General features: G+C 43.4%; 1 protein-coding gene across 1 annotated transcript in view; it reads right to left on the minus strand.

Annotated features, from left to right (window-relative positions):
* The window catches only part of BSPRY (B-box and SPRY domain containing), a 100634-nt gene extending 90599 nt beyond the window's left edge, over nt 1-10035 (minus strand). The window contains exon 1 of the mRNA XM_085609960.1: nt 8508-10035. Coding sequence (XP_085466086.1) covers nt 8508-9008 — 501 coding nt within the window. The 5' untranslated portion in view covers nt 9009-10035. The remainder of the gene's footprint in view (nt 1-8507) is intronic.
* Nucleotides 10036-13485: the final 3450 nt, after the last annotated feature.

Consider the following 13485-nt stretch of genomic DNA (forward strand, 5'->3'; position numbering starts at 1 on the left):
ACGCTAGCCCACCCACGAGCCGTGCGGGCTGCCACTGTTCACACTGTCTTCCAAAATCCCATCTACTTTTCGCTGCATCCCACCCACATCATGGGAGTCCACTACTTTTCAAACCTCTAGATGCATGTACTGCACTTCAGGATTCTGGCGGCACCCACTGAATCTCGACACTGATGAACATCTAATGCGCCGTAACGTTTGATAGCTGCAGCCTGCCAAAAATATATAAAGAGCAGCCGCGACCCGTTTAGGTAAGAGCGGTGGGGCGGTGCAGTCGGGTTGGGGGGTATTCGACAGACGACCACAAGGGAAAATTAAATAGATAATTAATTTTCTTTCGTTATCATCTGTCGAAATCTCCCCCACCCGGCCACACCGCTCTTACCTGCACAGGCCGCGGCTGATGAAGATGCCACTTACGTTCCTGGTAGACCAATAGTTGCAGATGTAAATTCTATTTTGGATTCCTTTTCTAACTTTGCGGAGTCTTCGTACATCGCTTCGCTCACAAAATGAAAGTAGAACATGAAATAAACCACAGGAGCCACTCCAGCAAAAGTAAGAATGCAATTTCACAATTCGCTTGGCGGATGGGGGTCTCTGTCATAAAATGTTGGATGCTCTGTCTGCCATTCTCGAGGTTCCCCATCCGTTTTAGAGGTAGAGGAACTACTGGGTTTATGCTGGTGGAGTCTCAGCCAACTTATCTGGTGGAAACCCTTACCCAGAGGTCTTTCCTTTACAGAGAAAACTTAGTGTTTGTCACTGCCGTGTTTTTTGTATTTTTGAACCAATTCCTCCTTTGGGAGTTTGCGTTAGAAAAAAACGACCACTTGGCATTCTCTGCTACCATCAGTTCGTTCACCGTACTGGTGACTGTACCGGAAGGCATTGAAATCTCTACCATGCAAGCAGGAATCTTTAAGTGCGGAGCTGGTTCTCCGCCAAGTGGGGCAGAGTCTTGGCCTGTGCCAACTTGGTGAGCTGCAGGAGCCTGGTCTCTGCCGACAGAGCGGGCCACTAGTCACAGTCTGAAGGAACACTTAATATTTGTAATAAATAGTTATTGAATCCACTCTCATACACAAGGTTCCCTATTTATCTTTTGGTTTATCTGTGTTTATTTGATCCTGTAACCACCATGGACAGTCAATAATTGAGTTCTTACGGAAACATCTGCCCCATTAGAGTGGGTGCAACACTTTGGATGGGTTATTTATTTATTTAATACACTTTGGATATATAATTATTTATTTTCATCCAAGTTCCCTCTAATGACTACATTTTAAATTTTAACATTCTGACTGTTATAACTTTACAAACTACTGATGTTCCTTTAATATAGAGCATGCAATGAATTCAATGAACCTGAAACCAAAAACAGAACGCGTTTGTAATAAACTACAAAAACACTCTTTTCCATCTTAACATATGTCTAACTTTTCACTCACAGTTGGTGAGTTTTTTGAAAGAACAAGTATCTTGCGTCCTTCCAAACGCTCAATTCAAAGTACTGACCGATTGAGATTTTGGAGCAAATATCCAAGCATGAGAAATACTTGAATCTTCTGAAAGGGCAATGGAACACGTCTAAATCACTATCTAGAGTGATGTAACTAGAAACCGTCTACAGAAATTTGCTCCTTACCAAATAAACATAGCATCAGCTTGTTGGATCTTTACATCTTTGAGGAAGTAAAGACAAAGGACCATATTTAAAGTATTGGTGGGCAGAAGCAGTCCCATATGTCAGCCATACTCCTGCCCCATCAAACTTGTGGTTCCTCTGGATCTTTACATCTTTAAGGAAGTAAAGACAAAGGACCATATTTAAAGTATTGGTGGGCAGAAGCAGTCCCATATGTCAGCCATACTCCTGCCCCATCAAACTTGTGGTTCCTCTGCTCTCTATAGAGTCAGAAGAAGTGGCAGGCTTATATCGATAGACCTTCTGCTGGCCTCACCAATGTACACGTCTGACTTGGTGGCCCTTACGCCCAGGGGGCCAGTGAGGGTCATCCGCCCTCCCCTGGATTTTCCATGCTAGCCGAGGTAGATGCTCCTTTCAGAGCACTGAGGGCACACAAGAAAGGCAGGGATTTTTAATTAGGACAGACAATCCTCCATCATGATGGCTAAGGTCATGTACGTTGCCTTCCTGGAGGAATCGCAGTCCATCTACCATGGTTTAAAGGCGTGTCCAGTGGGCTGGTGGATTGGGAACTCTAGCACTCTGATATTATGGTGCTCTGTAAGTACGCCTTTTCTTGACACCCCCAATTCCACTGCTATAATACCTTTTCATATTTAAAGGATATGTGCCATGAAACCCTTATTCACATTTCATACTTTTGGCTAGTTCTTGAGAAGAAGCAGAAACTGTTCCCAATGGAAAGAACTGCTTGCAGAAACCCTATGCACCAAACCGAAAACTAGGGCTTAGCCAAAAACAATCCTCGCTAAAGCAAAGAAATGGAAAAGATTGGACAACTGTCATCTCATGCAAACCTTTTGAGATGTGCATGAGATCACTGTTGTCCTATCTGTTCCATGGCAGGGCAGCCTGAGATGATTACTTGAACTGCATCGCAACTTACAGTCATGCAACCGATCTGATAACAATGTGGATCAAACACCACTTAAATGTGATGGGTCAGTTAAGCACAAGTTGATACATTTTACATTTCTTTGGAGAATATACATGTCCCCAGCGAAAATCTATAAAATTGACCCCAATCGACCACACACTTGTCCCAAGTGTGGAGCACACCACGCTGATTTTGCCCACATGACTTGGAATTGTGTACAGATAGGGTGCTATTGGCGTAACATTTTCACACTTTTATCTAGTGTATTATTACTCACTATAGCCCCTGTACCTGAAATGGCTCTATTGGGGAACATGCGCGATATCCCTAAGCAACTGCGTAAATTCACATCTATTGCGCTGCTGCTGGCAAAAAGAGAGATAGCGCTACATTGGGGAAGTTAAACCATCCCTTCCACCAAAGCTTGGCTTAACAGTCTAGTATACTGTAATACCAATAGTGATCTGTTTGCCTCGACTCAACCTTTGGCATCTAGGCCACGTGACATTTGGGGCCCACTCAAGAGTCATTTGCTTGAAATTGACCCTGCCCCTCTTTCACAACAGCCGGCAGGAATAGTGCCTACCGGGGTGGGTTAGGCCCTCGCTGCCGTCTCTGACACAAGTGCAGGCAGCAGGGGGCAATGAACCTTGGCATGAAGGGAAGCTTGCAGGTCTATTCATCGTTGTTTAAGTGGAAAAAATGTGTATGTTGCCCCAGACTACACTGTGCGTTATGTACCAGACCATATTTTTTCAAACTAATGTATTTTGTATTGCTGCAATGAGTAATCAATATGTCATTTTTGTTGTATGTCACTGTGAAAATGGAAAATAAAGATTTTTTTAAAAAATGTGATGGGTAAGTAATATACGAATCTCTCCATCAAACTATTTTCTTTTCTGAGAAATGAGAAAAGATGCAACAGTCCATGGTCAGAACCTGTGATAAAAGACCTCCAAGCCAACCAAAGCCAAATTGATGCTGGAGCTCTCTCAGTTGTGCTGCATCTAACCTAAGAAACAATGTGGAAATCTTTAAACTTATAAGTGGGACACTTACCTTAACTAATCTTTCAATGTATAGAAAATGCTACTTGTTCAGTAAAAAAACTTCTTGCCCAGTAGTGCTGATTTACAGGAAAGGTGACCCATGCCTTTTTGGTATAACGTCAACCATACTAACAAAGACATCTTTTGGCTTTTAATAGACCAGTTGTCCAGTAAACTCAAAGTGCTGATACAAACCAAACCTCGTCATACAGAGAGAAGGTAATTATGTAGGTAGATTCCATAATACACAAACTCAACAGCAATTGTGTTAATGACAGATTATAAACCAAGAGTTTTTTGTTCTCTTGTTTGATATGCACACCTCTGTGTAGAGACCTCACAATCGGGATTTCTATACACCTATATATGACCACCGCGTAAGAGACCCTTGCAGGCATCACATCTCCCTCCCTGTCTGAAGTGCCATGGAAAGTATAAGATGCCTGTGTAACCACCGATGGGCCAATGAACCAATAAAAAGACTCTCCACTAAGCCACCCTCAAGGTTAACAAGTAGCTTACACACTATTCCCTGATAATTATACCTGCTGAAGCAAATTTGAAAGACGACGAATAAAGCTCTCTGGCCTCCATTTGAGAGCATGAAAATCGTGCGCAATGTGTGAAAAGTGAATTTCATTGCATTTACTACAATGTTTATTTTTAGAGTGAAGGAGTATACTATTACTGAACCACAAAATGCTGTAAAACTACTCCCCTGCACTGAAATGCCATGCTGCTGGAACCAGCAAAAACTGGTGCTAACTCTGCATCCCTAGATGCCTAAAGTATGCATAAACAGTGTTTATGTGTGTTGTTCAACATTTCAATCTAAATTTTGGTCCTATTATGATTACTGCTTATGGTAACCCAGTTATTAGAATCATGGTACCATTTCGAAATTCATTGGGTGAGGGCCTAAGACTTATTGTTGATGTCAGGAGTGCATGAGCAAACTTCACACGCAGGAAATCTGCCTTTTCTGCGTGGTCACTCCAGTTTTTCACCTTTTGCTGGACCCTACATTTCTGCTGGCTTTAAATAAAAACCTATGTGCACTTTACCCCTGCTGACCAGTAATAAAATGCCTGTGTTCCCTCTTTTAACATGGTCACATTTACATACTCTTAATTGGTATGTTTAACTTGCGTACAAAATGTAACCAAGACCTGGAAGTTAAATGCTACTAGTGGACTGCAGCACCGGTTGCTCCATCCAAGTGGCAGTGTAAACATGACTTAAGGCCTACCATGGTAGCTTGACTATAGCGTTTCAACCTGTCAAAATAAACCCTTTTGAAAGGGGAAAACGTCCTTTTAAATGATAATAGGTCACCCCTATATAGGCACTGTAACCTATAAGGCTGCATGCATTGTATTTAAAAGTAGGACATGTAGAGATTTAGGGCCATATGTAGGAAGCCAAATACCGGTCGGTAACGGCCGTTTTTCGGTAAATAAACCGTTACCGACCGGTATTTTGGCTTTTGCTATGTAGGGGGCATATTTCTGGATTCGGTAATTTACCGAATCGGTAAAATTACCGAATCAGTAATTTTACCGATTCGGTAAATACCGAATCCAGAAATGATATGTAGGTAACACTCAAATGAGTGATGTGTAGGGAAAATAATTCGGTATTTAGCACCAAATATATGTTGGTGCTAAATACCGAATACATTGCAAAAAGCAATATTTTGCTGGTCTAACAGTGCCATGTGGCAGACATACATGCCCTTAGGGCATGTATGTGCGCCACATGTGCACACATGAAGGAATCAGGGGTGCAACAGGGTGTCACTGTGACACCCTGCCACCCTTGATTGTGCTCCCCCCCATTACCGAATCGGTATTTACCGATTCGGTAATGGTAACTGGCTTCCCATTGATTCCTATGGGCCTCCTGGCCCATAGGGATCAATGGGAAGGTATGCATCATTACCGAATCGTTAAATACCGATTCTCAATTACCGACCCATTCCGAATCGGTAAATATTACCGATGGATTACCTACATATCATTTACCACTTCATAAATACCGAATCGGTAAAATTCGGTATTTATGAAGTGGTAAATGTTAGGCTACCTACATATGGCCCTTAATGTTAACGTGTCCTTACAGCAAATAGCACCCAAAAGATATTTTCACTGTGGCAGTGTAGAAAGCCATGGTACAAATTAAAATATTAATACTATCTTTCGGGAATGGGACCAGCTAGAAAAATAATTAAACAACTATTCTAGAGTACTATACAAAGAATATTACAGATCGGAAACGGTTAGTATATATTGTTTTCATCACTGATGTTACCTGACATAAAACCATCCCTTGTGGCAGGGGCTAAATCTAGTCCCCTCAGTTCATGTTATTTGGATTTATTTGATGCAGCAATTCATTGTGAAATTGTAAGGATGTGTCACCAAACGTTGCAGGGTGCACATCATTGTGTGTTAGCCCATTGAAGAGCCACATAGTAGAGCATTGGCTATTTGTAATACTTTCGCTAATATAAAGCGTGGCTAACAATTTACAGAGTAATCTACCCTACTGTGTGGAGATGTATGCTCTCCTTTTCGCATAAGGAAAAGAAGTTTATTTTGCCACATAGGTATATGTATTTTATTTAGAATCAGATTTCATAAATCCACCTTCTACGAAGAACCTGCAGGAAATAAAGCTTTATCCACCCTGTTAAAATAGCCTTCTCTGCAGTTAATGCGTCATTCTCATTGCAGGACAGGTTTGGGGCAGAATAAATGTAACAAGCATCTCAGCTCACTAATGTTACTTTCGTGTAGAAACAATGAACATCCTAATACTACAGCACTGCAAAGAATGAGACATTATTAACTAGTACAGACATAACTGATTAAGGCAATCCAGAAATCCTGCTTTTGCCATAATTGTATCTGAAACCATTATAGGTATCATGAGTTTGTCGACCATACATGCATAATTACCAAATACTCTGTGGTTTGCATCAGTGTTGGCTACCAGAGTTCTGCTATACTTTGTTTTCATGGCTGATATTAAGGTCATGTCCAGATGAAGGCCACTCTAGTAGTGATTGGTCAAAACAATGTCGACTATCTGCTGGGGTTGGTCTAAGCTTGAGTCGATCGGATTGGCTGATTATGGTATTATGCTAATATAGATCTGCAAAGGCCATCATGAGTTCTTCAATTCACTATTGTCTTTTTCACATACCAAGTGACTACCATCTTAGATACGTCATTTTAAGACGCTTTCTAGTAAAACTGCAGGTGACAGTAGAGCCTATATTGCAAAGCAGAGTAGGCTGATTAGTTCCCGCTATGCTCGGGTGTTAAACAAAATCTATATTAATATAACACATCCCGCAAACTAACATACAACACATCCCGCACACTAAATATATGTGTTAGAGATGAGTGTGAATTAATGGTCAAAGAAAAAATAAATACATAAAACTATTTCTGAGGGGTAACTTAAAGCAAATATTCCCAGAATAGCCCAACAATATAAGCAAGGACACTACAGGAAAATAAACTAGCAATGTTCAAATAATACCTTTTACTCTAGCCATGCTGGCTTTAAAAATAAACATGAAAGACGATTGGGTCAAAATTCTGTGCTCAAGTGTTTAACAACAATAACATACAACACATCGTGCCTACAAAATAACATCACTCCTGTGTACATGGTCAATAAACTAGGACTGTCGGGGGGCAGTCGTTCCTTAAGAAGCGCCAACTCCCTATTGCCCAAACCGCAAGTGCTCAACAAAAAGAAAACTTACAACCGGTCCTGCTCCGGCTTAGCCCCTGTATTATGGAACGCCCTGCCACCCATAATCAGGACCAACCCCTCCACCACCTCCTTCAAAAAAGAAGTGAAAAGGCTTCTGGTGAACACATTTGTCCAATAACAACCCTGAGGAACGCAGCTGGACGATTCTCATGTAGATAACTCCGGATCATGAATCTACCTAACCGATGGTAACTTTGCAGTTTTTCTGTTCTTACTTAGAACTAACTGCTTATTTTATATGTATGACTTGTCTGCTATTTGTTCAGCGCTCTGACACCCTGACGGGTCATTTTTTGCGCTTTATAAAACTCCTCAAAAAAATAAATATGATAAAGATGAGTGTGGATCAATAGTCAGAGAAAAAAATAAACAGAAAACAAATCAGAAAAGTAACAGCTAAACATTCCCCGCATAACCTAATTTTATAAGTACGGAGCTATGGCCAAATAATACCTTTTATGCTAGCCATGCATGACCACTTTAAAAGTAAATAGGAAGCAAGGGTTCAGTCAAAACTAAGAATGGAGGTTTATTTAAAAGCACACAGGATCCACTCCAAAACAATCCCTTTTTAAACAAATGGCTTTAATGCTTGATCATAACTCTCTCTTTGTTTCAATAAAATGAAAGGGGAACCCCTGCTAGGGTGACTTCTGACACGTCCACTGGCCACATTACTAAGACACTGCCCCGCCCTTAGCCCTTTGACCTTCTGAAGATTCTGCTTCTGGGACTCCATCTTCCCCATCTGTCCCTGTCACATCCTTATGAAGCCTCCTGCTGCCTTCTTACCTGCATCACTCACAAGCGATAGTCTACAATCCCAGATGCTGCCCTTGTGATGCTTGTGAGGTCCCACCTTTGACAGCCCTGCAGCCTCCATGTGATCTAGTCGGCCACTAACTTTGATACCCTGCTTCTTGCACACTCCCCTGGTCCTTTGCCTCCTTGCCTGTTTATCACTCCCCAGTGCCTCTGCCCCAAACCTGGGGTGTTCTTTGCCTCTGTCCAAGCCCGCCCATGTCCCTTGCCCCAGAACCACCGACATGCCACACTCCTGAACTCCATGCCCTCTTACCCGGATCTTGCTGGTGCTCTCCTCCAGATCCCTGGTGTGGTGGTCTTGGCACGGGCACTGCTGGCACACCGGTCGTGACTCTTCCTGGCACCAGCGACTCTGTGGCAGTCCATGCTCTGGGCAGCATGCCTCCTGCAGGGGTATCTGCGTGCCTCCATGGACCTCCAGGGCAGGTGACTCTGTACTCAGGGTGGGCAGCAGTGTACACGAGGAGAATGGCGCTGTACCAGGCACAGGTGGACCTGTTACCAGGGTGGGTAGAGATGTACCAGGGTTGGAAAGTGCTACATGGAGGGTGGTGAGTTGATCCTGAAGGTTGGGAAGGGCGGAACCCTCGTCAAGTGTCACCGTAAAAATGTCAGAGAGCCGATCCTTTGCAGGAAGTTGGTTCCCTGGCTCAGGGAGAGGGCCGTCGCCCTTCCGAGACCCATTGAGCTCCTCGGGACCCCCCATCTTTCTCACAGGAACGGTCCCTATTGGAGGGTTCTGCGCCTTCTCCATTCCTTTCACTCTCCGACCCACGGAGGGGGTGAGGGCAAAACAACTAAGGGTTCTGTCAGTCTCTGACGGAGCCTAAAGACCTCCCCCTGCCCACGAGAGCTGCCTTCAGCCTGGAAATATGTCCTAACCCCAAAGTATTTGGAGAAGTATCTCTGCCTCCTAAACATCTGTTCATGCCCCCATGAGTGCTGTTTCTACCCTGTTTACCCCTGAGGAACTGTCTTTCCCCATAGGCCCTGTCCCTTGGAAATCCGTCTCAGCAACCCCCGGATTTGTCCCTTCCCCTCTTAGATCTATACCGGCCTTTTAAGATCCTTCTCTGCTTCAGCCAGATCGGGGCCTGTCCCCCTCACAGCTGTCACTTTACCCCCATCATATATCCCTTTGTGGTCTGGTCACGTAGAGCCCTCAGATCTGCCCCAATGTCGCGTTAAAATGTGCCCTTACCTCTGCACCACCGACCCCGTTTCACATCTGCCCTTGTACTTTAATTGCCATAGGCGCACTCCAGATGCACCATGTCCTCCTGTGCTCTTTTCTGGAACACCGCATATCTGCCCTGTGGTACATCAGTTTTACCCCTAGCACTCTCAAGTACTCCCCTGTTTAATTCCATCCACTGTACTCGCTGCCCCGTGCCCCTTTAGACTGCCCCAATGCCCCTCGCCTCTTTTCACATCTTAGAGCGTCCCTTGGGATCCATAAGGTTCTTGAATCTCTTTCAGATCTGCCCATCTACCTCCTCTGATCTGCCCCTCTATCGCTTTATATCCTCCCCTCCCCTCTGCCTCCCCCAGCTCTACCCAGTTACCCCACTTCAGACCTGTACCTGTATCATGTTCAGATATTCGGCTGCACCTTTAAAACCTGCCCTTTATATTTCTTACTCCGTCTCGCCCCGGTGCCCAAACGCTGCTGCCCCCTCAGATCTGCCCCCGTGGCCCGGGTCCTGGCACCGACTCTCCCCAGCAGAGATGTACACCCGGCCGGAGTCGCTTCCTCTCCGCAGCTCCACCTGTGCTCAGGTGAACAGGTGAATCTGACACTGGGAGGAGCTAGCGAGAGATGGGGCAGGGCGGGAGTTGACAAAGGTCACAGTCACACCCCCTTCCTGGCACAGATCGCTCCTCCCCAGGGCCCAGCGGCTGCGGGCTCTCCAGGGCGGGCTTCCCCCTCCCACCCCAGCTCCTTGATACAGATCTCTCCCAGTCACCTAAGGTTCACCGGCTGCCGCTTCCTGCAGACACCGGGCTGCTTCCTGCAGCCGCCGGGGATGCTTCCTCTGCCGCCTCCAGAGCAGCCGGCCCTCTGCTGCAGTACGGGATTTCCTACTTCTACTCTCTGCTGCGCAATCCGCATTTCATGCAAATAGCCTGCAAGTGAAAGGTGCGGTTGTGTCGCCAATGAAACATCGCTTGTGACTTGGCCCTAGTGGCGCTGCAGAGGGCGCCGGGAGATTTACACGTGCTGGCACGTTTTCAAGTCAATAGTAGCTGCACGTCTCAGCAAAAATGTCATTCAATTAATGGAGGTGTGAAAACTGCCCAGCAGAGCAGCCGTACATCTAATTAGAGAATACAGCCCCACCTTAGCTGAGCTCCCATGCATTTCATTGAACATTGTAGGCTCGTTTCATCTCACCTAACTGAGCAGGGCTCCCATGCATTTAATGGATTACAGCCACTTCACAAACATTGTATAGGTGGGCGAGCCAGCGCCGAGCCAAAGGTCTGGCGTGGCTCTAAGAGCCAACGCTCGTGTCGGGCCCTGACAAGGTTCCTCATGTAAATAGTACAAGAAAACACCATATAAACTAAGATAAAGTCACTTATGAAAGGTGTATTTCCTTCATATGTGAACGCGTTTCACCTTTGCACAGCAGTCTACATGACTGCATTGAGAGGCATTAAATACAAATTATGAATTTTTAACCACTAACTTAGAAGCATTCATCCACACACACACCTCCCACCCCGCCCTGACAGTGGCATTAGTGAAGTAAAAGGCGAGTCGTATTATACATGGAGAAACATTTAAAACTATTATGTCAAACGCAAGAGGATTTTGTACAGCGCACATCTCGACCTAACACATCTGGTCTTGCTCTCATGTGATCATGAAATAAAAGGGGGATTGTTGAAATTAAGTATTCGCCTAGAATCACACAATTTGATTGATATCAGGTTTTCAATTTCACATTGCGCAGTTCAGCCACCAGATGAGTATCTGTTTCTCTGACTCTGGCTCATGACAGTTAGGCGCGGGTGTCAGTGTCAGGCAGAAACCACATGCAGACCAGGCTAGCTTTGGACTCGAGGGTCCAAGAAGAGCGTGAGCTGAGCCAGAACCAGGTAATGGTCCATTCACCTCTAAGAGTCTAATACATTTCAAAGTACAGATAGCACTTAACAGAGCTGCCGTAAATCCAATGGTGCAGCACGACCATTAAGTAGATATACCATACATGTAATGAGAAAGTGCAGACAATACTTAACATAGCTGCCATATCTTCAATAGTGCACTTCTACCTCTAAATAGATATACCACACATGTAATGAGAAAGTGCAGACAATACTTAACATAGCTGCCGTATCTTCAATAGTGCACCTCTACCTCTAAATAGATATACCACACATGTAATGAGAAAGTGCAGACAATACTTAACATACCTGCCATATCTTCAATAGTGCACCTCTACCACAAAAGAGATATACCACACATGTAAAGAGAAAGTGCAGACAATACTTAACATAGCTGCCATATCTTCAATAGTGCGCCTCTACCTCTAAATAGATATACCACACATGTAATGAGAAAGTGCAGACAATACTTAACATAGCTGCCATATCTTCAATAGTGCACCTCTACCTATAAAAAATAGATACACCACACATGTAATGTGAAAGTGCAGACAATACTTATGATAGCTGCCATATCTTCAATAGTGCACCTCTACCTCTAAATAGATATACCACACATGTAATGAGAAAGTGCAGACAATACTTAACATACCTGCCATATCTTCAATAGTGCACATCTACCTCTAAATAGATATACCACACATGTAATGAGAAAGTGCAGACAATACTTAACATAGCTACCATATCTTCAATAGTGCACATCTACCTCTAGATAGATATACCACACATGTAATGAGAAAGTGCAGACAATACTTAACATACCTGCCATATCTTCAATAGTGCACCTCTACCTCTAAATAGATATACCACACATGTAATGAGAAAATGCAGACAATACTTAACATAGCTGCCATATCTTCAATAGTGCACCTCTACCTCTAAATAGATATACCACACATGTAATGAGAAAGTGCAGACAATACTTAACATAGCTGCCATATCTTCAATAGTGCACCTCTACCACAAAATAGATATACCACACATGTAATGAGAAAGTGCAGACAATACTTAACATACCTGCCATATCTTCAATAGTGCACCTCTACCTCTAAATAGATATACCACACATGTAATGAGAAAGTGCAGACAATACTTAACATACCTGCCATATCTTCAATAGTGCACCTCTACCTCTAAATAGATATACCACACATGTAATGAGAAAGTGCAGACAATACTTAACATAGCTACCATATCTTCAATAGTGCACCTCTACCTCTAGATAGATATACCACACATGTAATGAGAAAGTGCAGACAATACTTAACATACCTGCCATATCTTCAATAGTGCACCTCTACCTCTAAATAGATATACCACACATGTAATGAGAAAGTGCAGACAATACTTAACATACCTGCCATATCTTCAATAGTGCACCTCTACCTCTAAATAGATATACCACACATGTAATGAGAAAGTGCAGACAATACTTAACATAGCTGCCATATCTTCAATAGTGCACCTCTACCTCTAAATAGATATACCACACATGTAATGAGAAAGTGCAGACAATACTTAACATACCTGCCATATCTTCAATAGTGCACCTCTACCTCTAAATAGATATACCACACATGTAATGAGAAAGTGCAGACAATACTTAACATAGCTGCCATATCTTCAATAGTGCACCTCTACCTCTAAATAGATATACCACACATGTAATGAGAAAGTGCAGACAATACTTAACATAGCTACCATATCTTCAATAGTGCACCTCTACCTCTAGATAGATACACCACACATGTAATGAGAAAGTGCAGACAATACTTAACATACCTGCCATATCTTCAATAGTGCACCTCTACCTCTAAATAGATATACCACACATGTAATGAGAAAGTGCAGACAATACTTAACATACCTGCCATATCTTCAATAGTGCACCTCTACCTCTAAATAGATATACCACACATGTAATGAGAAAGTGCAGACAATACTTAACATACCTGCCATATCTTCAATAGTGCACCTCTACCTCTAAATAGATATACCACACATGTAATGAGAAAGTGCAGACAATACTTAACATACCTGCCATATCTTCAATAGTG

The sequence above is a fragment of the Triturus cristatus genome, chromosome 1_2 (assembly GCF_964204655.1).
Source record: "Triturus cristatus chromosome 1_2, aTriCri1.1, whole genome shotgun sequence".
NCBI classification, from domain to species: domain Eukaryota; kingdom Metazoa; phylum Chordata; class Amphibia; order Caudata; family Salamandridae; genus Triturus; species Triturus cristatus.